Source organism: Lactuca sativa, chromosome 8 (assembly GCF_002870075.4).
Source record: "Lactuca sativa cultivar Salinas chromosome 8, Lsat_Salinas_v11, whole genome shotgun sequence".
NCBI lineage: Eukaryota > Viridiplantae > Streptophyta > Magnoliopsida > Asterales > Asteraceae > Lactuca > Lactuca sativa.
Window position 1 is genome coordinate 28,317,135 of NC_056630.2, and position 26,903 is coordinate 28,344,037.

At 35.4% G+C, this 26,903-nt stretch overlaps 4 protein-coding genes across 6 annotated transcripts; 3 read left to right on the forward strand and 1 right to left on the reverse strand.

Annotated features, from left to right (window-relative positions):
• Positions 1-1,709: 1,709 nt before the first annotated feature.
• LOC122195577 (SHUGOSHIN 1) lies at positions 1,710-4,957 on the forward strand. Its single transcript, XM_042897590.2, has 9 exons — positions 1,710-1,883; positions 2,411-2,577; positions 2,706-2,743; positions 2,832-2,940; positions 3,043-3,066; positions 3,150-3,248; positions 3,354-3,432; positions 3,820-3,868; positions 3,952-4,957. The coding sequence occupies exons 1-9, from the start codon at positions 1,811-1,813 to the stop codon at positions 4,238-4,240; spliced, it is 927 nt and encodes a 308-aa protein (XP_042753524.1). The 5' UTR covers positions 1,710-1,810; the 3' UTR covers positions 4,241-4,957.
• A 3,093-nt stretch (positions 4,958-8,050) lies between these two features.
• Positions 8,051-9,188, forward strand: LOC122195346 (uncharacterized). The gene has a single exon (XM_042897174.2). The coding sequence runs from the start codon at positions 8,495-8,497 to the stop codon at positions 9,095-9,097; it is 603 nt and encodes a 200-aa protein (XP_042753108.1). The 5' UTR covers positions 8,051-8,494; the 3' UTR covers positions 9,098-9,188.
• A 909-nt stretch (positions 9,189-10,097) lies between these two features.
• LOC111913196 (pre-mRNA splicing factor SR-like 1) lies at positions 10,098-13,505 on the forward strand. Of its 3 annotated transcripts, none has more exons than XM_023908917.3 (5): positions 10,098-10,284; positions 10,691-11,064; positions 11,177-11,257; positions 12,428-12,504; positions 12,588-12,782. In XM_023908917.3, exons 2-5 carry the CDS (start codon positions 10,783-10,785, stop codon positions 12,628-12,630), a joined length of 483 nt encoding a protein of 160 aa, XP_023764685.1. In that variant the 5' UTR covers positions 10,098-10,284; positions 10,691-10,782; the 3' UTR covers positions 12,631-12,782. The 3 variants fall into 3 exon arrangements, with proteins under 3 accessions (XP_023764685.1, XP_023764683.1, XP_023764684.1); XM_023908915.3 differs by having other exon boundaries at positions 10,103-10,284; positions 12,428-12,499; positions 12,588-13,505; XM_023908916.3 differs by lacking the exons at positions 10,098-10,284; positions 10,691-11,064 and adding an exon at positions 12,216-12,283 and having other exon boundaries at positions 11,187-11,257; positions 12,428-12,499; positions 12,588-13,505.
• A 6,767-nt stretch (positions 13,506-20,272) lies between these two features.
• LOC111913195 (kunitz trypsin inhibitor 3-like) lies at positions 20,273-21,193 on the reverse strand. Its single transcript, XM_023908914.3, has one exon. It carries the CDS (start codon positions 21,179-21,181, stop codon positions 20,348-20,350), a length of 834 nt encoding a protein of 277 aa, XP_023764682.1. The 5' UTR covers positions 21,182-21,193; the 3' UTR covers positions 20,273-20,347.
• Between the last annotated feature and the right edge of the window lie 5,710 nt (positions 21,194-26,903).

The window sequence follows — 26,903 nt, forward strand, 5'->3', positions numbered from 1 at the left end:
CTTTTGAACATTTAGTCTTTGATATTTTTTGCTGCAAAATAAGTCCTTGTTGTTTTTGTTCAGATTCAATACTTATAACTGATTTCTTTAGGTTTTCGCATATCATCCTACATGAGACAATCATTAATGAGATGTTTGGGTTGTTGATGCTTATGTCCATCGTAGCCTCGACTTCTTGGTTTCTTAGGTCTTGTGGTTTGACATATATCTTGTGTTCTGAACGTCATATTTTTTTATGATCTCAGATTTTAAGGATCATTATATCTACATGTTCGTATTTGAGTCTACTACAACTTTCGTTAAGATTACTCTCGTTAAAAAGTAATAGTATATTTTTACTTATAATTTTATAAAAAGAATATTCATACATACATTCATAAAGGATGCATGGAGATAAAGATCGTAAGTTAAAATATATTATTTTTTATAAAAAAATGTTTATATCCATGTGTTCTTTGTGAAGTTATGAATGTTTTTTTTTTGGTAAAAGTGTAAGTAAAAATATACTATTACTTTTTTAACGAGAGTAGCCTTAACAAAAGTTGTAGTAGAATCAAATACAAAACGTGTGGATATAAAGATCGTTAAAATCCAATATCATATGAAGAATTTGCAGCGTTCACAAGACCTAAGTCAAACCACAAGACCCAAACAACCAAACAACCCATGTTGTGATGGACATAAGCATCAACAGTCTCAACACCTCATTAATGATTATCCCACTTAGGATGACGTGAGAAAAACCTAAAGATATCAGTTATAGGTATTAAATGTGTACAAAAACGACTTATTTTGCAATAAAAAATATTAGTTACTAAATATGCAAACAAATATCAAGGACTAAATGTGTACAAAGTGAGAAATATATTACCATTTAAGTCATTTTTCCCGACTTAACTGGAGTAGCTGGTCGTAAGTATTGAATGTGTACAATTTAACAAGTTGAAGGGGTAAATATGACCGAAAAAAACTCAGTGACCAAATGTGTACAAATCGAAAAATATATTATCCTTTTAAATCATTATCCTATATAAAAAACACTCAACAACCAAAGGAATAAATAAACCGGTCCATTGATATTTTTTCGGATTCGGTTAGAGACTTTTCCTTTTATGGTGCAGGTCTAGTCTAATGGATTATTAAAAAATTAAGGTGACAACAATGGACCCAAGTAAGTAGTGGTGCACAAACCGGTTCGGTTCACTACCTAACCAAGCAAAACCGGTTCAACCTTAAACCGGTTCACTCAAAAAATTAGTCGAACCTATCTAAACCGATTACACCGATTCTAAACCGGTTCACACGATATAAACCAGTTTCAATGACTAAAATCTCGAACAGATGTAGACCGGTGGTTCGGTTCACTTTGGACCGGTTCAACGTAAACCGGTTGACCGGTTTAGATCTTGAATCGATTTTTCTGTGCACCACTACAAGTGAGATATCAATTAACTTGGGCCGTGCAATGTGTACAATAGAGTGATAGACCATTAATTCGTATTAAAACTAAGGCACCGACCAGTCAACCACACCACATTTTAGAATAAATTTTGTATTATTGACTAGAACTCACAAAACATAATATAAATGTATAAAGTTAAACTCTTATTGAGGTTTACTCTAAAAAAACCTACTTATAAATAAAAATAAGCTTTGAACAGTTTTTTAGTTTAAAGCCCAATAGGCCCGATATTCAAAACTTGCCGCAATTTCCCTCCTCAGTGCTGCACTCTAATTCGATCAGTAAGAGTGTCTGAAAGAATGGGGGATAGAAATAGAATAATCATTTGATTGTTAAAGCTTAGGGTTTATGCAGGTATTGAAGATCATGGAAGATATATTTGTCGATGATTCGAAGAGTAATGTGTCCGTCGGGTGTACTGGTTAGTTCCTTTGCTCTAACTCTCTCCATTTTTAAATTGATTACTTAATTCACTTTTCATCATTAAAAAAAGACGATACGCACTTGGAATATTGAGCATTCGATCGACGAAGAATTACGATTTCAGCGACTTTTCTATTCTTCTAATTAAGGATAATTTCCATGTCAACGTTCTTCAAATTAAATCAGAAGATCACATACATCGGATTAAAAACAAACATTTTCCTAGTATTCATAGTTTCATACTATGCAAATGACTCATGGCCTGAGTATTGGTATCCGTAGTTTGATAATGGAAGCTTGAATTTTAAGTCGTGTCTATTTATCTATTAAAATTTAGGTTTTTGTTAGGTCTGTTGTGATTCCTTCAGTTATCAATTTTATTTGGGGATAGATAAGCTCAAGGTAGAAGAAGGACAACTATATACTTGGTGTGCGATCCATTATTTTTCACTGAATCTTAGCAGAGAAGATATAGAGCCTAAGGTTTTACTATTGTGCTATTGACAATGTCTTCTACTGAAACAGATAAGCCAAAAGTAGCAGAAATGGCAAAGGGCAATATGCGAAGCTCAGGGAGAAGAACACTTGCTGACATCAGCAACATTCCACAGCAACCTAGCACTTCAAACCTATCTAACAATCCACATCGAAGCTCTAATACTATAAGAGAGCACAACAAGCAGCTCCAAAAGGTACATTTTTTTTTTTTTTTTTTGCTATGGTGGTTTTGTTAATGTGATTCAAGAATTATCAGTAATCTGTTTATAACTTTATGTATATGTTGAACCAGTGATTGAACTTACTCTTTTATGTTATCCAGGAAAAAGCAGCATTAATGAGACTCTTATCAGAGAAAAAGTATCCAATAATTTTCTTTTTCCATTTCATGTCACCATGGTTATCCCCAAACCTTTCTTTCTGTTATCCCCCTTAACAATTTTTGCAGTAAAATCATTGAAGAAAATAGAGTTGAGGGACACAAATTAAGGGTTACTTTGCAGAAGATCCAGGAGCAGAATTTGAAACTTGCTCAATCAAACACACAGATGCTAATGGTCTGTTTTCTTGACATAATTTCTTAAACTTTTTTTTTTTAACATTTTCTTGTGATTCATGTAAACATGTTATGATAATATTAATATTGCTCTATTTTGTAGGAACTAAATTCAGTCAAGGAGAGAGTAAGTACTGTTAGGTAATTCCATCTTATATTTGACTTACATCCATAGTTACATTCATGCCCCTTTGTTTTGTTTGGTTTTAGAACAAAGCTCTGAATCATGAGCTTGGATGCAAAAATGGTTTGATTAGTGTAATGAAGTTGGAGTTGGAAAACAGAACTTGTCAAACAAATGATGCTGATGTTAGTACATGTACAATAATCCTATTTTTTTTTTCTTTAATAATATGCTCCAAATTGTGTCTCATATCATCAATATAAGGTGAACATTTATGTATTCACTTGTAGAACAATAAGGCCACTGAAGTGAAGGAGACTGAAACTGAAGACAAACATTATATTACCAGCAAAAGGCAGAAATCTAAAAGTCAGTGTCAATTTTTTTTTTTTTTTTTTTTTTTTTTTTTTTTTTTTTCATATCCTTATATATAAACACCAATTAAATTACTAAGGGCTGTGTCCACATTTGGTCACTCCAGATTATTTTGTACATCTTAGGTCCCTAAACTTCTTTAATCGGTACAACAAAATGAGTTTTGGGACTTTTGATGGATAAATGAATTTAGAGTGACCAATTGTGTACAATGAATAGTTGTTTTATTAATCTATACTTCTTTTTGTATACTCTCATAATTATATATATGATTTTTGTCTATCAGAGTAAGATCAACTACAACAAGACCAATAATATAGTTTACTTATTTGTTTATGCACAATTCTTAAAATGGGTATCTTTTTTGATTGTTGATTTTAGGTTTAGTTGTTGATAAGGTTCAAGATGATGAAGTGCGTAAAAACAGAAGGTTTGTGCATTATTTAATACTCATATTTTTATTGAGTTTTTTTACTTTCTTTTATTGATGATATATATATATTTTTTTGACAGACTTCAAACTAGAAGACAATCTGCAATGTTTAAGGTTGATGAACCAAAACCCACCAAAGACACTATTCAGATAGAAAATGTTGATGATGATGATGATGATAAAATGAAAGTGAATGATTTAATAAATTCATTTCCTTCATCATCTAAAGAAGAAGGTGGTGATATTCAACACTACAAATCTCAAGAAAATAGAAAAACATCTCTTTCAAGGCCCTTACGTGAAGCTGCAAAGAAAGTTCAGTCTTACAAGGAAATAAAAGTGAATATGAAGATGCGAAGAGACAAGTGACTGTTTTTTTTTTTTCATGCTTATATAAAGTACAAACCATTTGTTTGAGCTACAACAATATATCTTAAAACTCATTAGATGCAAGTCTAAAAATTATATGTGGTATTAATGTGTATATAGGAACATGATATGAAGATGGTTAATATTTTGATGGTTTCTTTTGTTGTAGTTACACTGAATGAAAGCTAGTATGCGTGTGTATGAAACGGGGTTGTATGTGTCATATTAGGCTTCTGTTTTGGGTTTGAATATATACTCGTTTATAAGGTGAAATTTTGGGGAAGTATTATGTTTAAAAGTTGACAAAAGTTTTATTGGCAATACTTTATCATATATACAACTCATCATCGCTCTCTCTAAAACACATCTCTAAGGCTGTAAGGTGTGGTAACCTTTTTGCTGCCGGTATGCTGATTTGGCTACTTCACCGACAGTAAACACTGACCCGCAACATTTTTTTTGCCGGCGGTATTATGCCGACGATAAGTTCCACCGATGGCAAAATTTAAACGTTTGAGGGTTTGTGACTGTTGGCAGAACCATTGCTGCTACCCATTCACTTAAACTATACCCGTCTTTATATACATTTCTTTCCTACCTTTTTTAAAAATCCTCTAAAAAAAGGTAAATCCATTGCAAACTTGCAAAAAGTTGTTAACCGTGTGTCAATCTGTTGCGAAATCATGGGAAGCAATTCTAGAAACGATACAAAAAGAAGAAAAAGAAGTCGAACCTTTACAATCTAGGACGTGGAAGATGCTACTCAGAGATCGTTGGGATGCAAACAATCGTTGATTTTGAATGGCAAAACATGTATTTCCCTGTATAGTAAGTGATGTTACTAACAAGACAATGCCGGGATGCAAGAGGTGCAGACTTCGGAAATACAGAAATACGCAGTTGTAGTTCGGTAATTAGCCTACTTTTTCTATGCATGTGACGAATATTTTCAAATGTCTGAGCGGGTAGCAAAGGAAAGCTTGGGTGAGTTTTGCAAATGCATTGTCACTCTTTACGGTCCAAAGTATTTTTATAAGCATATTTTTCCTGACCTTCAATCATTATATGCTCATCATGCAAGTGTTCATGGCTTTCCTAGGATGCTTCCAAGTTTGGATTGTCTTCATTGGACATTGGATAGTTGTCCTAATGCATGAAAAATGCAATTTACATGGAGTGATAAAAGTCACCCCACAATCATACTTGAAACTGTTGCGTCACGAGATCTTTGAATTTGGCATTCATTTTTGGTCCTCCCGGCTCAAACAACGATATTAATGTTTTAGACATCACATATATTCAATGGCTTTTATGATGGGTCCACACCTCACTCTCCATTTCAAGTAATGCAACGACGTACAATTATGGATATTATCTTGTTGATGGTATATACCTTGAATTTGTTGTGTTCGTGAAAACACTAACATGTCCAAGTGATCCAAAACACATAAAGTATAAAACATTTCAAAAAAATGATAGAAAAGATGTTGAACGAGCATTTGAAATCCTCAAGAAGCGTTGACGCATAACATCCGACACGTCCTTGAACGGTGGAAATGTTTGGTTGTATTATGTTTGTGTGTATCACTATATATAATATGATTTTAGAAGACGAGGGCAAAATGATTTGTTAGTATCAAGAAAATGATAATGCATCCTCAAGTGCGCCAATATCGGCTAGTTCCCTCTTATGGCATGCAAGAAGAAGGGCGTACGTGACAATAAAAAACATCACGAGCTTCGCAACGATTTAGCGGATATATATATATATATATATATATATATATATATATATATATATATATATATATATATATATATATATATATATATATATATATATATATATATATAATGAAATTGATGTGAATGAGCGACGTTGATATAGTTATTTTAATAAAATTAACAAAATGATTCAAAACATTATAATTGTTTCAAATGTATGATAAGATAGACATATTAAAATCGCATCATCAAAACGACCAATTCTCGTTGATTGTGCATTAACAAAATTAATAATTTTTATTTTGTATTTATTTTTAATTAATTAATTTTAAAATAACTTATTTGCTAAATTTTAAAATATCAATCATGATTATTATTTGTAATATCAACTATTGTCTCAAGATAACATAATATACTTTTTTATTTTATGTCATTTTTAATAATAATTATTATTGTTATTTAAGTAAAAAACTTCTTTGGATAATTTTAATTCTGTTTGACATTCTAATTTAGGGTTTGTATTGAACAATAATATGTACATTATACTAATAGTTTTAAAGTTGTAGAACTAAAAAAACGTTTTACATTATCTCGTATTCATAAACCAATTTGGAAGGAAAAATATAAATTTAAAGACAAGTTATTTGCTAAAAGATGTTTTAATTATGATTATTATTTGTAATATCAACCAATGTTTCAAGTTTAAATTTTAATGATGACTATTAAAAATGAATTTGAAAAATCATGAAGGTTTCAAATTAATTTGATGCTAGTAAGGTTACCTCACTTATATAGTATATATAGATTGTTTTTGTAGGATTGTATTTCATATTACATTTTTTGAAGGATTGTATTTCATATGACATATGTCATCTATGTAACCTCTGATGCAGAATAATTGTCTACATCTAACTTCTTTCATGTGAGAATTGGGTACTAATGTTGATGGGTTGCACATGATATCCCACTATCAACAATAAAAAGATTATTAGAATTTTAGATGTACATTAAAGTTATTACATGATCATTATGAGTACATAAATCAATTAATTTACATGATGAAGTAGCCATAGGATTTGACATTTTGATTCTCTTTCTTGGATTTGTTTGTTGTTTATGTTTACCAAAAGCACCCATATCAGTCAAACCTTTAAACAAACATAGATACGGAAAAGGAAAGGAAAGCACTATTCAAATACATGCCAAAATGCCAAATCAATAAAGTGTTGAAAAGTGACCCGATGTATAGTTTCTAGGGCGTTATTCATTTATTATTATTCACTATATGATAATGTAATTTCATGACCCGATGTCTAAGTTAATAATGTTTATACGCTATTAGCATAAACATCATTGTATTTTTGCACCAAAATGATTATTGGTATTTTGGTAACAATATTGTTTTTTATAAAAACATTGTTTTTTTTGTAACATATTAATTTGTGGATATTTTGAAAAAAAGAAACAATTGAAAGGGAATAAATTGGAGCATCAACTGTTTCAAAAATTTTCTTTTCTTTTTGTTGTTTTCATCATTTTGATTATCATCTAGTAATAAATATATAGAATTAGTTGTTCTTTAGTTGATCATGAAGCAGCTTTAATAGTCACTGGTTGAATATTAGATATTATATTATCCTTGAGGCCATCTTGTACTATAAACAAATCTTTTGAGACCCTGTTGATTGAATAAGGGTAATTCTATGTTACCCCCCGAATTGCTTTGTGTACCCATTGTAAGTGTAATAGTGTGTAGCCACATTATTTGATAATTTATGTGTATATATAGTAGCGCCTTAAAATAACATCTTTTATAAAAAAAATATGATATTCTACCAATAAGACTATAGTAGCTATAGAAAGATTTCAAAAGTCACATCTATTATGATCACAAATATACTATGATCTTTATTTAACTTGCTTTTGGCTTTTAGTTTAGCTTTAGGTATCCCAATCTCATGCCCCCTATTGACAATACCCAAAAAAGAGTTTAAATGCTATAAAAGAAAGCAGTTGGTTTATAATCGAACCCGTCATCACAATAGGAAAAACACAATTTCATATACACATACCTTCTCTCTTTGGTGTGGTAACATGGAGGATGCATATATTGCTTTGAATTCGGAGTGCTACTACCAAGAAGAGGCACTTAACATTTTCTTATCACAATCTCATTTAAAAATCGTTCGCATCTTGGTTTTGAGTTTTCATTTTACCCTTATATTATAATTTTATTTATACATGTTGTAGGTCTTATACTTGGTGCAATTGAGATATAACTGTCAACATCTACCTTTCTTACCCCAATTTAAAGAGATTTATGAGATTTGTTGTTGTTGATGTTGCTATTGATATTACCCTTAGATAATATATGTTAGACAAAAACAAATGATATTTTGATTAGCTCTCATATTTTTTTTTTGTTTATTTTCTTTATGTATAACCTTTCTTTATTGTGATTTTTTTTATTGTTATTAGGCACTTGACACCACAGGGTTGAAGCTTTCTCTGTTATACTCAAAACTAGAGATGGAAACAATAATTGCTTGTGCGAACGAAGAGATTGCTAGAAAAATAGATGAAGCATTGTATCTCAAAAGCCTATTAACAAAAACCATTAAGGAAAGAGATGAATTTCGATTCAAATGCCAAATACTAGTTTCAAAAAATCTCGTTCTTCAACAAGAAATTCAAAAACTCGAAGCCAATCTTTCTTCTTTTGTAAGAGTTGCTCGCACTAGTTACATAGAAGATGACCCTATTGCACAAGTTGTTTCTTCTTTGGCCTCTAATGAAAATTCTACTAAAACCCAATTAACCGATCAAATTCCGTTACTGTCACTACCACCACCACCATCACAATCATTAACAGATGTCATTGATAATGTAGTACTAACAAAAAGGTTACCAGAGAAAGGCAAGTTCTTGCACGCCATGATGAAATCAGGCCCTCTACTTCAAAACCTTCTTCTTGTAGGTCATCTTCCACAGTGGCGAAACCCACCACCAAAACTTAATTCAATCAAGATCCCACAAGTAACCATTCCATCACCATTTATGAGAGTGCATGGCTTTGATTTTCCTCAATCACCAACACCAAGAATCAAAAAGATGTTCACGGATCACCATTGAGAATCTTGTGACTGATGTTTTAATTCCATCCCAAACATTTGTAAGCACAAAAATATGTCATTTCTATCACATTTACTACTTTTTGAACATGGAAAAGTAAACTAGGATGAAAGTGATGGCTCTTGGCACCTTTATTTGACCTCTGTGTACTAATTACACCTATCTTAGAATAATAGAATCTAAGTAACTTAAGATATATTAGCATAGGGAAGAAGGCACAATCAAAGCCTTTGAGGGTTTATATTTCATTAAAGGCTTTCATCTTTTCTACTTGTCTTTTTATTTTAATTTATTTTTGTAGTCATCTTTTGTATTTGTTTTTCTATTTTAATTTATTTCTGTAGTCGTATCATTATTTGTAACAAGATGAATTTTTATATTATAAAACAGTTATCCAGAGTAATGTTGCACACAAACTTTCTTTTATTTAGTACACATCGCCTCAAATTACGAAATGGTGAACATAAACTTATTTTCAAATATTAATTAAACAGTAAAAACAATAATTACATATTAAACCAATCATGTTATCTCGTAATTCTATTAATGAAAACATAAAAATCACAAATATATTGGGATTTTAGAGGAAAACATATACAAGTTTGAATCCAACAATAACATGTGACTATTGAAACTGAGCTACCCATGTTGATTTTCTGCCATTGAATATATAAATTACCCATCACATAATACTCCTTAGGATTAAGGTCATACTTGATTCGGGTCATTGAAATTTAAGTTTTCGGTTTTTTGAAATGAAAATTTATGGACCAAAATCAACACCACCACTTATATCTCAAAGCTAATGAATAAGGTAAATTCGTACCTAAATTATTGTATTTATTTTGGTAGAGAAGAAGTACTATTTTAGATTATAGCGGGGCCTAAGGAAAGAAACACCATAATCCAAGGGTTTAACTGCAATATTTCAACCTTTTCGGGTCGATTCGGGTCTTACCCGTATTATAAGACGAAACCAATGAAACGCCGTATCTCTCACGTCAATGAGCTTGTGCAGCAAAATTATATACTCGTCATAAGATTTGGGTCTAGGGTTAGGTCCCGATTCGCGAACACAAAAACTCTAAAAGAACCCTGAAAATCAAATCGCCCTTTCTGCGATTCTGTTTCTCAGAAAGCAGCTCATATTGTAATCACCAAATCACTATTACCATCTCAACGAAAAGGTATTATTGCTCTTTATTCGGGTTCCCTAGGGTTTCCAATCGGTTTTTTAAATCGTCTTAATTAGTTCTGCGTCTTTATTTCTACGAAAGCTACTTCTCTTAATCTTTAAAATGATGTGCAATCTGTCATCAGTTAGAGTAAACTTCCCAATATAATAAGCGTATAGATTATTGCGAGTTGCAATCCTGGAACTTTTATTACGGATAATATGTTTCGCGAAGCTGCTTCTAATGCTGAAGTGGAAGAGAACCTTAAATTAATTAAAATTGTGGATGTTGAAGTAAATCCTATACTAACCTTGTTATATTTTTTAACAATTTATAGAAGATATTAAGAACCCATGATTGCGATAATTACTTCTTTTATCATTTTGCTAATTGGTTTTCTTTTTCTTTTAACTGTTAGGAATGAAAGCTGTCTTGTTCTAAGTGAAGTATAAAGGAAAGAAACAGCTGATTTCAGACATCCTTACAAGGGGTATCTGTGTGGTTTAAGTTATGGAGATACCAATTAAGCCGATTGATCAACTGTTGGAGAGGGTTCTTTGCATGAATATCCTTTCATCGGATTATTTTAAAGAACTTTATCGTTTCAAAACTTATCATGAAGTGATTGATGAGATATACAACCAAGTGGATCATGTGGAGCCATGGATGACTGGGAATTGTCGTGGTCCTTCCACTGCATTTTGCCTTCTCTACAAGTTCTTCACCATGAAGCTTACTGTGAAACAAATGCATGGCCTGTTGAAGCACCCAGATTCTCCGTACATTAGAGCGGTAAGTTGTGATTTTTTTTGTTTGTTCTTTAATTAACAATTCATAGTTTCTTATATGCTAGAAAATGTTCTTTGAAGCTTTCTGAACAATTAATATCTCATTTGGTATACAGGTTGGATTTCTATACTTGAGATATGCTGCAGATCCAAAAACTTTGTGGGGTTGGTTTGAACCATATGTCAAGGATGACGAGGTACTTTCTTTATTGCATTCTTTTCCTATTTTTTTTTTGTCACAGGTTTTGTTGTGACTTGTGAAGACACTTGTTTATAACTTATAAGCTTGTTAAGATCAAATATCATGTTTACACTTTTGACATGTCATATGTGTCTGAATGTAAATATTTCTATATAGGAGTATAGGACATTAGCAATAAAAAACAAAACCATTGAACATTTTTCTTATTCAATTTGCTGCATTTGTTGTTTTATGGGCACTTTGTATAGGAAAAAAAGTTGAAAGGTGGAAACTTTTATGCTTTGTATCATGCAGGGCATACTAAAAGTCTTTTCATGTTTATAAATGGGGTTGTTCTGTTGTCTAGGATACTAGTAAATTAGATAAAAAGGAGGAATTATGAATACAGAAATGTTATTTTCGAGGTTTATGACTGAAGTAAATCTTACATAGAGAAATGGATTACATAGATTCATTTCTGATAGCTGCCAGTTGATTCTTGGTGGACACTTTTGTTTTTTCATTTTCATTATGGCTGTCTTTATAAACAAATCATGGCTGGAGTAATTTGTTTGAGGAGCATATAAATTGAGGTTTAATTGCTTAAACATCTCAAAGTAAAGCAGCAATCACAAAAACAAGATTAAAAGTCTTAAGTTAATGCCAAAGATATGTGGAATTATCATGATCTATGTCATCTTCATCCCCATCAACTGTGCTTTTTTCCATGTCACATTTTTCTACTCAAATGTTGTAAGATCAACCTTTTTTTTGCATAATAAGTAGAAAATGGGGTTCAACTTAACCTGTTTTTCTAACTTAGTTTCAGTAAAATCAAGAAGAATTTACTATGTGCTCTCTTTTGTATACGTATGATAGGTTTTTTTTTTAATCTTTTTCTATAAAGTTATTAAATAAGAAAATTTGGATGATTTAACCATTTGTTTTCTTGTGTAATCAATCAATGGTTCAAGATTTGGGGGCAGTAAAAGGAAGGCTGTGGTGCTACCAGAAGTTTTTCACTCTTTCTCACCCTACATAGGTCAACATAATCAATCATAGATGCCTTTTATTGTGCCTCATATTAACAACCTTTTTTTTTTTCTATCATTTACATACTATAAAATTCCAAAACATTTTTATTTATTTATTTCCATATCTGATTTCTTAAATTTTCATTTGTCAGGAGTTCTCACCTGGATCCAATGGTAGAATGACAACAATGGGGGTATACGTGCGGGACCTACTTCTTGGACAGGTCAGGTGCCAACTCATCATCTTATGATATCTCATCTCACCCTTGTTTCATTCATGATCTCTATAATTCTTATTTTTTCTTTTTGCAGTATTACTTTGATACACTATTCCCTCGTATCCCTGTCCCTGTAATGCGGTCCATCACAGCAAACCTGGAAAAACTAAAACTCCCCACCAAACATTGCGGGGTGACCGGCGAGTCAACCCGTGGGTCCGACGACATGGCGCGTCGGCCGCCATCTGTCAAAGCCGCACTTTCGGTTTCCTTCGGTCAGCGGGCCCCACATCGCGCGTCCACACGCGACTCCTCCCCTGTCCGCCGCACCCTCCCACCTCTCCCTTCGTACGACGATTCTTCCCGCAGATCCCCTGCCCGACATCGTTCCCAAAGCCGCGATTTGCCTGACCGAGATTATCCTGACCGAGATCGGGAAAGAGAAAGAGGGAGGGATAGGGAGAGGGAGAGGGATAGATATAGGGAAAGGGAAAGGGAGAGGGACAGGAGGCATGAGTATGATCGAAGGTCCAGGGAGAGTAGCAGAAGGGATTACCACAGGGAATCGAGTTCCAGGAGGAGTAGAAGCAGGAGTAGGAGTAGGAGCAGAAGTGAGAGTGTGAGTATTCATCATGGGGGGAAGGCTGCGGTGAGTCCAAATGGTAGGGAAGAAGTGAAGGATAGGACGTCTGCATCTAGTAATTTGGCAAAGCTTAAAGATATGTATGGTGATTTGAGTAGTGACAAGGCTGATGTGGGGAATGGTAGGGTTTCTGCTAGGGATAGTGGTGCTGAAGAGGTTATTCGCCTCGGTGGTTCCTCATGGAGGTAACCATGTCCCTACCACCACCCTTTTCATCTGCCATGAATGAAACTATGTTGTGCGGAAAGAAATGGTGGCATGGCTTGTATTATTATTTTACTATGAGATGAGATGAGATTGATTGATATGTGTTGGTTCAGAGGCTGTAATACGATGTATGCTGTAATCCTGCTTAGATCGATCATCAAACTCTTTTTTTTTTTTTTTTTTTTTTTTTTTTTTTCTTTTTAACTTTTATTTTACAGCATCATTTGGTTTTTAGCATTTCTTGTGTTTTTGTCATCTTAAGGAATTGTGGGACAAAGTTATACTCGTTTAATATGGTGGTGAGAATCCATTACACTGGTTTCAGGTTCAAGTCTTTCTTTTCTTGCTCTCGTCTCACAAGTAGGTCCGACCCTCGTATTTTGAAGCTTTTGTCTGAAAATCAAAGTGATGCCCACTAAAAATTATTAAATATTATTAAGTAAATTTGCTATCGTTAAATTCAAAATTCAAACTTAACAAAAATCTCATAGATTCATTACCACCACATCTGTTTTAACTGTTTAAATGTTTCAGTTCCTAGGATCATAGTGTTTACCAGAATATTTTTGAGTGATCACCCTTACCATTCCTATGTGTTTATATTTTCGTTTACACAAGGTATATCTTATAGCACCTGCAGTTCAATTTCTTTCTCTAGGTTCTTCCACATCATAAACTTCATTCCTCGGTTTTCTACATCTTTATGAACTTCATCCATGTTTTTTGGCACGTGCAATTCAACGTCTTTTTCTGTTTTTTTTTATTTTTTATTTTTTATTTTTTTATTTTTTTTTAATTTTTGTTTTTATTTATTTTCATATTTTCTTCCAACTAATTTTTCATTATGATGATATTATCATATTATGTTCTTCCAACTAATTTTTCATATGTTCTTTTTGTTTTCTTTTAGGTTTAGAACAACCCGAGTCAAATTTTGTAGTTAGAGACATCTTTTTTTATCTAAAAGAATCAATGTTAATAACTTAAATATAAAGTATAATGATAGCATGATAAACAATTCATAAGACATTAAATTATACAAAAGAACAAACCAAGAACGTTGTTTTTGACTTTCTCTACATCATTATTCATTAACTTCAGTTTGAATTCATAAATTTCAAATGAAAATGAGCATTTAGCTTGGGAGAGAAAGCAGTTAATTACAGTTGCGACTTTGGAAGTTTAAAAAGATAAGATATATTACCTTGTAGTATTATTCATTAACTGTAGTTTGAATTCATAAATTTCAAATGAAAAGGAGCATTTAGCCCGGGAGAGAAAGCAGCTAATCATAGTTGGGACTTCAGAAGTTTAAAGAGATAAAATATATTAACTTGTAGTCGGGGAGTCAGATAGAAGACTTAGAGGAGGGCAACACAACTACAAATGACTCAGCGAGATATCAAGATTCAAGACAACAAAACGACAATTTTCAGCGAGAGAGACGGGCAACACTGACGATCTATTGGAACCGTTATTAGGTTTGTTAGGATTTGATCTTTTTGGTGACTTTTATAAAAATCTATAACGCTTTCTTGAACTTATATTAGATACATATACATATTTTTTTTATATAGATATTTTTCTTAAATTTTTGATAAATTATAGAATTTATGATAAGATTTTGATTTATTTTTATTTTTTTGATTTTCGTTGACTTTTTTCAAATTAAAATTACTTATATATATATATATATATATATATATATATATATATATATATATATATATATATATATATATCTAATTGTTAATTTTCTTTAATAATAACACATAAAAATGTATTTTATGAAAATATATATTCCATCATAAACTTGGTGGCCTGTTCCTTGCAACCACACCACTAGCACACCCTAGGCCCTAGGGCTGCCACTGCCCGCAAGCAAGAAGGAAGAGTGAAGTTTGTACATTGCATAGTTTCACGTTAAATTAGAATAACAGGGCTATTGTCAGAAAAATCATCAAAATTTTACATACTATCTGATAAAAGCATCAATTTCTCTAAACATAAAGGGAAAAAATCATGTGATCTTTTTTGTGTTTGAGATTTTAGCCGCTCGCATGTATACACCAAAAATATTATATTTTCTATTTAGTACGATGAAGCCGTGTCTTTATACTTTTTGAAGGAAAATAACAAAGAAAACTTGTAAATGTTTATAGAAAATGACAAAATTAGTAATCGTTTACATATTTGAGAATTTAACGGGTAATCTTGAATATAGCTGATAATCTTTAGAAAAGTCACCCGTAATCGCAACGACCCAATTGCAAGAGCGGAGCTTTACCAACTGAGCTATATCCCCCGAGCCAAGTGGAGCATGCATGAAGGAGTCAGACGCTTCTAACATATTTTGAGCTAATTAATGGTAAAATCATTACTTCTTTTGAGCAATAAAGTTCTCTCTCTCTCTCTCTCTCTCTCTCTCTATATATATATATATATATATATATATATATATATATATATATATATATATATATATATATATATATATATATATATATATATATATATATATATATATATATATAGACAAAACTTCAAAAATGGTCCCTGTGGTTTTCGAAAATATCAAGTTTAGTCCCTAAGTTCAAAAAACCTCACAGATGGTCCCTGTGGTTTCAAAACTTTTAACAAATGGTCCTTTTCGCTAACGCCGTTAGCTTTTGGCTGTTAAGTGAATGACATTTTTGTCTTTTCACTACCACAGGGACCATTATGAAGTTTTGTTTTATTTTTTATTTAAAAAAAATTATTATTTAATATTCTCTCTCTCTCTCTCTCTCTCTCTCCAACGACCATCAAGAACCCAATCACACACTCTCTCTCACTAAACTTTGAAGGGATCCGTTCATTGGAAAATCTGATGCAGTGTCTCAAGATTCTGAATGTGGGCAAAGATGTTCTCTCAAGCAATTCGTCGAACACCTTCAATGCACTACTTATATTCCCCACTTTCCAACCGATTTATTAAACTATCAATGTCGACATCGGAAAGCTTTCCCCGGTATGGTCATAACTACTAGTGAACAAACAAAACACCCTGTTTCCATCCACCTCACAAATATCATCAACAAAATCCAACCAAATCAAAATCAACCCTCACACTCTTCCTCAAATGGGAAAGGAAAACTCAATTCAAGAATTACAGTTGCAAAATCCAAATCCAATTCAAAATCTAAATCTAAATCCAAATCAAAATCCCCCAAAAATCTTTACTACCATGGCAATAAGTTCTGTGATGTCCAGTGATCGCCTTTTTTGCCACAAGTTCTGCATACCATGAGTACAGCGCCGCCTTTGCTCAGCTGTCCTAAGTCGTCTCCGGTAGCCTTTTCTTCTCCCTTCGAACCTATCAAAATTTCAACACGAAAAACACAGAATTAGTCCATTTTGAAAAGCGAAATGCAAATACAGATCGATTTTTCAAGGTTTAACACCAAATCCGATAATTATATTCGACTGATGAATTTATCGCAATCGGAGGAAGAGGAATGTATACGATTTCATAAAACTGAAACGAATTTGACAGTGGAATTGTCGATGGAAATATAAGAACACACCAATTTCATAATTCATCAATGAGATAACAGAAAGTGTTAAGAGGGTGAGAGACAAACCAGGAGCCCTAGGTCGTTCAAGCAAGATCTCTTCGTTCGAAACCATGGTGAGCCGAGAACCGACTTCTTCATGAACGACATCGCCAAACTTCGCCCACGACCGACGCTCGATGGCGCGCTTGCTTAATCGGGCTTTAGCGAGCTTCTGGACTCGAATAGGAAGATGACAGGGAAGAGGTCTTGGCAGTCTAATGAAGAAGAAATGGGGACAAGAATAGGAAGTATTGGGGGTGTCTGTGTGGTGCTAGACGAATAAGAAAACACAGAGAGAGAGAGAGAGAGAGAGAGAGAGAGAGAGAGAGAGAGAGAGAGAGAGAGAGAGAGAGAGAGAGAATATTAAATAATATTTTTTTAAATAAAAAATAAAACAAAACTTCATAGATGGTCCCTGTGGCAGTGCAAAGACAAAAATGCCCTTCAATTATCTGCCAAAAGCTAACGGCGTTAGCGAAAAGAACCATTTGTTAAAAGTTTTGAAACCACAGGGACCATCTGTGAGGTTTTTTGAACTTAGGGACTAAACTTGATATTTTCGGAAACCACAGGGAAAAACCTTTTATAGAAAGTGAATATGTGGCTGTTATGTACCTAAGCTTAGGTATAAAACCTTTTATACGACATAGTTTTAAACAAAACAAATCGAATTTCATTTTATGTTAGGTTTGTTTTAATAGAATACCATTGAATTAAGTTCAATTATAGAATGAAAAAAATCAATCATATATATTTTTATTGCAAATAATTATTGAAGTTTATAGAGAAAAAAAAAAACCAATATATTTTTAACGAGTATAAGCCAAGCGTTTTGTCTTTCAGTTGAAAACTATATCCAATGATTTTGTGAAAAACTTGATTGAGTTATGACATGTTCTTCTTTTATCTTTTAATTTATTAGTTTTCATTTAGAATTTAATAGGGTTGATTAAATGATCATGGCTTTTAATGCTTTAGGTTTTTAGACACAATGAAGAAAAATAATATAAATTTGATCGATTTAGTAAATCACATGATTAAGGAAGAATACTAAAAGATATATCATGATTAGTTTGGATATAAATGGATCAAAACTACATTGTTTGGAGGGTTCTATATATAAGCTTAGGTACATAACAGCCACATATTCCCAAAGCGCTATATATATATATATATATATATATATATATATATATATATATATATATATATATATATATATATAACATAAGATATCATCTTACTCTAACTTTATGATATTTCACATAGAATATTATCTCACCTTAGTTATATACTGTTTCTGTCTAACATAGATATTGTCTTAGTGTATTATATTTTTAATGTATTATCTTTGTCTAATGGAGGGTTGTGTCTTATTACAATCTTAGGAAAAATGATACAAAAGCCCTACAATATTTTAAAGTTGGTCAATTCAGTCTCTAAAGTTATTTTCTAGCTTTATGGGGGTATAAGGTAGGTTACAACCTGCTCTTTTAGTCCCTTCAACCTCTAATATCAGGTACATCATGCGACATGTGACCATTTAGATCTGACGAAACTCACCTTATGACCTCGTAAAGGCAAAAAAATAAGTTTGAGGATCATTTACACCAAAACTCAAAAACACACATTAAAAACACAGTCGTCACATTTGAGTTCGGCGTCGCATTGAAAGCTTTTCTGATGGTTGTGAACTTTCAATAACATCTTATTTGTAATTGTACTTATTGGAAAACAATTTGACAAGTCGGAGATGGCAGATTTGAGCTGGGAGACAATATCCAAAAACAATGCGCGACAATCCTCTAGAGTTCGGATCTCGAGAACAATGAGATGAGGGAGCTTCTGGTGAATGTTGGTGACATTAAAGTCAATGGAGCATATGTCAGAGATAGTCTTGTTGGAGATTGTGTGTGTTTTCAGTGTGTGTTTTTGAGTTTTGGTTTAAATGATCCCCGAACTTTTTTTTTTTTTTTTTTTTTTTGGCTTTATGGGTTCATTAAGTGAATTTTGCCGGGTCTAAATGAGCACATGTCACATGGTGTAGCTATTATTAGAGGTTGAATGGACTAAAAGAATAGGTCGTAACCTACCTTATACCCCCATAAAACCAGAAAATAAATTTGGGGATTGAATCGACCAACTTTGAAAACATTGTAGGGCTTTTGTATCATTTCCCTACAATTTTATAGTATTCACTATGTATGAAGACAAAATGTTTTATATTACTGTAATGTATTATATTTGTCTGACAATGAGTATTATCTCATTAAAACGACCACAAAAACTTGTGAAGTTGCATATCAAGAACAATAATAAAGATATCTACTTTATAATGATGTTGATTGTTGAAGTAGGTATTTTGTTTTCGGTTCCTTGCATAAGTTCCCACCATTTCCACTTTTTAAATTGCATACTTTTCACAAAAAGAATATACCTCGTCTAGAAGATCTTCAAACCCATCATCTCAAAAAATTAAATTTTTTTGTCATCTCTACCAATGAAATGACTTCAAGTATGTCTTAATCTTTTTTTTAAAGAGCTTGAGACATCATATTTTTAAGCTCTAAAATGCATATCATCAAATGCAAATCAAGCATAAAATTAAATGTTTTGAAATACAAAGCAACACCATGTGTTTGGTTCTAGCTAAATCCATTTTTACCTTCATTTTCAACATATTCAAAGACTTAAAAACCTCTGGAAATAAAAAGACCATATTTGATAGTTTTATAATGAGAACCCCAACGTTTATCTTTGACTCGTATTAATGAACACTCTTGGTTTAACCATTGTCGGTTTCAATCTTACCGGTACCAATTGCTTCTTACACTCTTTTTATAATGTTCTTGAATCATCTTTGCGTCGGCAAAAAGCACAAACCACATTCATAACAAAGGAAAAGTTTTCAAAAAAGTTTCCAACAATATTATGGTCTCTTGCAAACTCCACAACCGCTAATTATAGTTGGTGAGCAAAACAAGTATATAAAAACGAACTATTATTCTTTAAAATTAGAGTAGTCTTAATGCATAAGCTTCCATGCCTAATCACTTAACCCATTAAGACATGTTTTATATATTAAGTGAAAAACCTATCACATATGTCTTTATCTATTATAAGTTGTGCTATACTATGTCCACCGAATACAAACATATTGAAAGAGTAGCTGTAAACGAATGGCTCCAACATCCCATGCACATAATCCATTGATTAATTTTTATAGGCATTTTACAAGTGTCACGAATTGGCTTTTCATAAATCATGCATGCCACCTTTCACTTAATTTGTAGAACAAACAAAAATGCCATTATTGAAATTTGAACCCACACATCATTTTCATCGACATAGTAGCCTGCATGATACTAAATTTATTTCTTGAACAAGATCTAGAATACCTAAAAGGAATTATTCGACCTCATTTCCCCATTTGCTAAATGTGCTTACAAAGGAGGATATTGGGCTAATACTAGTCGGTTGGCTAAATGTGCCATCATAACTTTTAAACACAACAGGGAATATAGCATCGGTACGACCAATGTATCCATTAATACCGTCGGCATCTCTAATAACGCCGACGTTAAAGCAAGTATGATCAGTTCCTGGTGAACCACATTTAAACGGACAATGCTGAATCTGGTAGCTCTGCAATCCTTCCATAATATCACCTTCCACGATCTGAAAGCAACTTTCCGGCGTGTTGAACTCCCCACCGGTAGTCACTATTTGAACAGGAACAACTCCCTTATCATCATCATCTTTCTTCTCATCGTCATCATCATCATCATCTTTCTTCTTCTTCTTCTTGTTATCATCACCATCTTTCTTCTTTTTAGCTTTATTAGTCGTCAGTGGTTCATCTTCGTCGTTCTTGGCTACTGCCGCCGTCGACGTCGTCACCTTCCATATGTTCGATCCATGGCAAGGGTTTACGACATAAGCTGAAATCGAAATGGGATAAGCAACTGGGATGATTTCTTCGTCTTGGACTATGGGGCTGAAGGTGAACGGACCTCCATTGTTGACCTCGAAGGACTCTTGAGTGACGTTGAGTGGACATGCGTCTTTGGTGCTCCGAGAAAGAGTGAGTCCGCCACCGGAGCGACGGAGGAGGGGGAGAATGTAGTAGGGGTTGCCCCTCAGAAGCTCGGTGCCGGCAGAGTCGTAGATTACATCAGAAGAGGCGGAGAGAAGTAAGAGTGTAGTGGTGAAGATGAAGAGATTGAAGACAAGGAATGACATCTTTTTTCTTGATTAAAGATCATGAAAATGTGTGTTTGATACTTTGATGAATGGGTATATATAGGCGAATGAAAGAGTGAAATACTATTGTTATTGTATTTTTTTTTATTAAATTTCTGGTAAATTACACTTTTAGTCATGATCGTGGTATATATTCACTACTATGCACGTTGGGTAATGTATAGTTTTATTGGGTAATATATAGTTTTAGATAGATTTTTTTTTTGGAAATCAACAATAATAAAGTCTTTAAATTTTGGTTTGACAAAATTGTAAAAATGGTCCCTATGGTATGATTTTTTTGAGGTTTTAGTCCAAACCTCCCCTTTTTTGGATTGATGGTCATTTTGACCTAGTTTCGTTGTATTTTTGGTCCCTCCGAATAGTGAAATGACTGTAATACCCTTTGGGTATTTATTTTTCATTTTTATTTCATTTCTTTTTAAATCTAATACTATTTTGTTTATGTTAAAATTTAAAAAAATAAGAAGCCCCCCTCTCTCTCTCTCTCTCTGTGTATACTGTATGAAAAATATTTCCCCATTTTTTCATCTTCTTGATTCCAGTCATCCACCAATATTGAGTGAATGGCTACTCAAGCTTCCCTCTTTGCACTCGTAATCCCCAATCAAACCTCCCCATGGAAACAATCACAACCCATCTCCTTCAACAACGTCAAACAATCCAAACCCACCACCCGTTTCACCACCATTAAGGTTGCGGCGATAGTGGAGGTCCCCACCAAAGAAGCTCCGATGAGATTCATCCTACCTGAACTCGACCCCAACACCTCATCTCCAATCTTTGTCGGAATACCCCATCGGAGCACCTCCCTCTGCCACTCCCAGCTGCCATGGTAAAAACCCACTAACACCATGTTTATTTTGTCGAGTACAGAAGACCTAAACACCCCCGACCCTTACTCCTTCCTTCCCTCGTATCTTACGTATCGATTTCTTTCCCTTTATCGGCCACCGGAGCAGCTCCCTACAATAGCCCCTCTCGATTTTCCCCTTTATCGACTCACCCCTTTCTCTTTTTTTCCCTTCTCTTACGATTCCTTTGTCTTTCATTTATGTGTATTACCAATGAAATAGGTGTTTGTGTATAACCTGTATGTAGATGATGTTTCTAGATTGGTTGTCATTTAAATCAGGTGATATCATGGGTAAAACCCTGAGCAATCAAATTGATTGTTGCTTATCGTCTCCTCTAACATCACTAATGTTTCTTTTCATCATCGATTTTGATAGTGTAGCACTTGGTTCCTGGTATGTATTTTAATCTAAGTATTTTTGCATTTTTAGCTGGAACTCGGCGAGTTGTATGCCTGACTCGCCGAGTAGGGGCAAGATATCCAGCACGTTTAAGTTGGCGACTCGACGAGTCCATATCCTGGACTCGGCGAGTCCGCCGTTCTGGAAGAAACCCTACCTTCAAGGGTTTGCACCTTATTTAAACCCCCTTATGCGCCCTAAGCTCGCCCACTTCACTCTCAGAGCTTCCTTTACCAAACCCTAGACCTCCCCTTTATGATTTGAGTGTTTGTGTGCTTTTCCTTGAAGTTTAAAGAAGAGAAGGAATAAAGGACCAAGGAGAAGGAGAAGAGCAAGGATCTAGAACTCAATCCAGAGTTCATTGAGGTATATTTCAGATCTTTTCTGTTGCCATGATGATTTTCTATTAGAAACCCCATTTAAGCCATCTTTATCCACTTCCTAGCTTGATTGTAATATAGAGATCATATTGAGTGGAATGGCCTTTGAATCTAGCTAGGTTTGAGCTTCAAGAGCTCAAATCTATTGCCTTTATGGAGCCATATTGCATGAAAACCCTAGATCTACTATTTTAGTGTATTTTGAGCCTTAAAATCCTTCATTGGTGTTTATCTACACGTAAAGTTGGAAACTTTACGTGTTAATCGAACCCTAAGATATGGATGGAATGCTTTGGATTCAAGAAGAATCTAGTATATAGTGATTGCATGCATTCGACTCGGTGATTCGTTCTTCAGACTCGACGAGTCGATTCGCGAGTTCCCGATTTTCCCCTTTTGAGTTATGGCGAGTGGGATCAGGGAGCTATAGGTGGACTCAGTGAGTCGGAAGCCAGACTCAGTAATGGAGGGACTCGGCGAGTCAATGCCCTGACTCGATGAGTCCAAGGCAATCTTCTTGCCTCAAGAACATACTCGACGAGTTGTTCATACAACTCGGCGAGTTACAGACCAGAGTGTTCATCGGATGAAGATGAACTCGACGAGTTGTTCATACAAATCGGCGAGTCGGATGAATGACCATTGGATATCTGTATAGAAGGAGAACTCGTCGAATCAATGCCTAACTCGACGAGTAGGGACGAGAGTGAGGACAATCGACTGGATAGGGACTCGATAGGTTGGCGAGCCAACTCGACGAGTCGGTTCAACTGGAAGTTTGACTTTGGCTTTGACTTTTCACTTGGTTGGGGGTAAAATGGTCATTTTACCCTAAGGACAATTAGCAGTGTTTGATTGAGTGTTACAGTCGTAGGATTTCCGGAGCAGCAGCAGCAGACAGACAGTTCCTGCGCAGATCAGCAGCTACTTCAAGGTGACTTACCTTCCAGTAGCGGTGGGTCTACGGCCACAATCCCGACCCACCAGTAGGAGTTGTGTGTTAGATGATTGTCTTTGTGATATCATGTAGGTTTGCTACTACCTGATATGTTATATGCTAGCTTGCTGTGTTATAGTAGTGGAGTTCGGTTGTTAGGACCGAAGGGTAGTCAGACACCCCAGATACGTCTGACAGTATGTGATGTTATGATTATATGCTAGCATGATTTGTTATATGTGTTAGGGGTAGTAGGAGGGGAACAGTCCCCGAGTTCGGTTGTTAGGACCGAAGGGTAGTCAGACACCCCAGATACGTCAGATAGTATGTCATGTTATGATATGTGTTAGTAGTAGTGGTAGGGGGTGAAATAGTCCCCAAGGTTCGGTTGTTAGGACCGAAGGGTGGTCGGCACCCCAAAATGGTCGAACGGGTAGGACGGCACCCCAGAATGGCCGCACGGGTAGGTCGGCACCCCAGAATGGCCGTACCGGGTAGGTCGGGCACCCTAGAAATTCCTGACAAGTATTGTATGTTATATGATTGTATGGTATGTGGTACGATGGGGCAACTCACTAAGCTTTGTACTTACAGTTTTCAGTTTTGGTTTCAGGTACCTCTTCATCGAAGGGGAAAGAGCTGGCATGGTAGCGGCACATCATACACATCCACGGTTCTCCGCCTTACGAGATTGTTCTGGGATTTGTACTCTGACATTTAGTTGATTTCATATTTTGGTTTTGAAATACAATATATGATTGTGAAATGATTTGATCATACGATGTTTTATTTACAAATGTTTTCCAAAGTATTGATTTAAAAATGAAATTTTGGACGTGAAAATTGGGTTGTTACAAGTTGGTATCAGAGCCCTGGTTTGAGGGATTCGGACACACCTTCGGGGGTGTTTGTACTCAAACCCAGGGATTAAAAGAGTTTTACAAAGAAAGACTTTCTAAAAGCTAAGATAAAAGCGTTTTGAGAAGGAAAAAGTGTGTGATGTGCGCAACCGGCCGTGCTCAAGTAAGTATTCCCCAAAGTACCCATATAAGTTTACGTTACGTTTAATAGTTTCAGTAAAACAACATGCTAGTATAGGACTAAGGATCTAGGAGTGATGCTTTATGTGTCTGCTTTATGTGCTTCAGCTTAGGAGAATTGCATGCTAGAATTGAGTAGACAGCAGTAGGATAGCCTGTTTAGGTTGTGCCTGATAGTATGAGCTTAGTACTGTATGCTAGTGCAGTTCCTGTTATGAGAATATAGTTGCTAGAGAATTGTTCCCTTTTGTTCGAATGCTGCTTGCTTTGTGCTTTGTGGGACTCTGAGCAATGAGAGTTAGCCATTAGGTGAATATATCACGTCACATGTGATCAGGGTTGAATAATCTTAGAGTGCTGGATTTGGCCCTATTGTGCAGCTCTCCTTTGAGTCTAACCATTGTAGGGACGAGTCTTTTACTCGAATGATTATTTGAGCCTCATCGCATGTGATGGTAGTCAGGTAATGGCTAATTGGCATTGCAAGGAGGCCTTCAGCAGCTGAGGACCGGATTGGTTGGAGCTAGAGATTTTCCCTAGGGTAAGCCTAGGATGAGGATAACTGTGATCAACAGTGGTAAAAGGGATCTAGTAGAGTCAAGGCAGTCCTTGAAGAAGGTACGGATAGATGTGGAAGGTAGTATGGGCCCGTACTACTGAAAGCAGAGGACCCGTACCCGAACTGAGGAAGGCTGAGACAAGACTAGGGAACTTGTAGTAGATGTGATCCCTCAAGAGGTATCAGTATCACTAACGGTTGTTATTATGTATTGCAGAAAGGTGGTACTACGACCGAGACCAACAGTTGGCAACTTGGGAGAGGGATCGGGTTTGGGATTAGGTTCCGAGCCAGTAGATGAGAGGCTATGCGAGTTCATCATGTCAGAGATCACCAGAGGCATCCTTGAGTCGACCCCCATCATCTTCGGGTCGATCAAGGAAAGGATAGTTGAGCTGATAAAGGACCGCCTCAGGGCGTTCCGGAGTGACCTGACATCTGGCCAGTCAGGATCCTGCACACTGTCCTTCAAGGACTTCAGGGGCAGTGGTGCGCTAGATTTCCATGGGGTAAAGGACCCCATTGCTACTAGATGATGGATTGCAGAATTGAGTCTGCACAATTGACTAGCTTCTACCCCGAGGGGTCGAAGGTGAGGTTTGCAGCAGGGTGTTTTAGAGACAGAGCTAGAGACTGGTGGGAGTCTGTTGGTGACTCATTGAGAGCCTCGGATGTTGAAGCTATGACATGGCCGAACTTTGTGACCCGGTTCAGAGCGGAGTTCGCACATGCGGTGGAGCTCCAACAGTTAGCTAGAGAGTTCTTGGACATGAGACAGACGACGAAGACTGTGGCGGAAATCACCGCCAAGTTCCAAGCAAGGGCGTTACTGGTGCCCCAGTATGCGGGAGATGAGGATATGAAGAGGACCCGCTACCACGACATGCTACGGGCCGACATTCGGGAGCATGTCAGTTTTTCAGCTTGCCCTACCTTGGACTTTATGGTTGCCAGGGCGAGGGAGAGGGAGATAGATCTGGAGCACATCCGGAAGAGGAAGTCAGAGGAGGGACATACAGGAGGGGCTTCGGGGAAGAAGCCCAAGGGATCAGATGGTAGGCCGAAAGGCCAATCAGGACCGGGTCGCTGCAAGAAATGCAGCAGGCCACATGAGGGAGCATGTAGAGTGGGATCGCCGAGCTGCTATAAGTGCGGCAATATGGAGCACTTCAGCAGGGATTGTACCACCCCTGCACCTATGTTACAGACGTCAGAGTTGTTGTGTTTCCATTACAACCAGAGGGGCCACGAGAAGGCCAATTGCCCCTAGTTGACAGCAACAACGCCAGAGAAGGCGCTAGCTCCAGCGACCCTGCGGATTACTGATGGCCGACAGGGCAAGGCAGAGGCTCCAGTGGTGAGGAGCCGGGCTTTTCAGTTGACTACCGAGGAGGCACGCGCCACACCCGATGTGGCGACGGGTATGATTCTTTCCCTCTGATTTATTTATTTGATGTTATGATGTTGATATGTGCTCTATATATATACGTTTAGGATCGTTCCATGTGAACGGGATCCCAGTACATGTG

Excerpts from the sequence above, each read along its gene's own strand:
- LOC122195577 (XM_042897590.2), top strand. The coding sequence starts at position 1,811 with ATGCAGGTATTGAAGATCATGGAAGATATATTTGTCGATGATTCGAAG. Across the intron at positions 2,744-2,831 it reads AGACTCTTATCAGAGAAAAA|TAAAATCATTGAAGAAAATA; the intron begins GTATCCAATAAT and ends CAATTTTTGCAG. Across the intron at positions 2,941-3,042 it reads CAAACACACAGATGCTAATG|GAACTAAATTCAGTCAAGGA; the intron begins GTCTGTTTTCTT and ends TCTATTTTGTAG.
- LOC122195346 (XM_042897174.2), top strand. The coding sequence starts at position 8,495 with ATGGAAACAATAATTGCTTGTGCGAACGAAGAGATTGCTAGAAAAATA.
- LOC111913196 (XM_023908915.3), top strand. The coding sequence starts at position 10,783 with ATGGAGATACCAATTAAGCCGATTGATCAACTGTTGGAGAGGGTTCTT. Across the intron at positions 11,065-11,176 it reads ATTCTCCGTACATTAGAGCG|GTTGGATTTCTATACTTGAG; the intron begins GTAAGTTGTGAT and ends TTTGGTATACAG. Across the intron at positions 11,258-12,427 it reads CATATGTCAAGGATGACGAG|GAGTTCTCACCTGGATCCAA; the intron begins GTACTTTCTTTA and ends TTCATTTGTCAG.
- LOC111913195 (XM_023908914.3), bottom strand. The coding sequence starts at position 21,181 with ATGTCATTCCTTGTCTTCAATCTCTTCATCTTCACCACTACACTCTTA.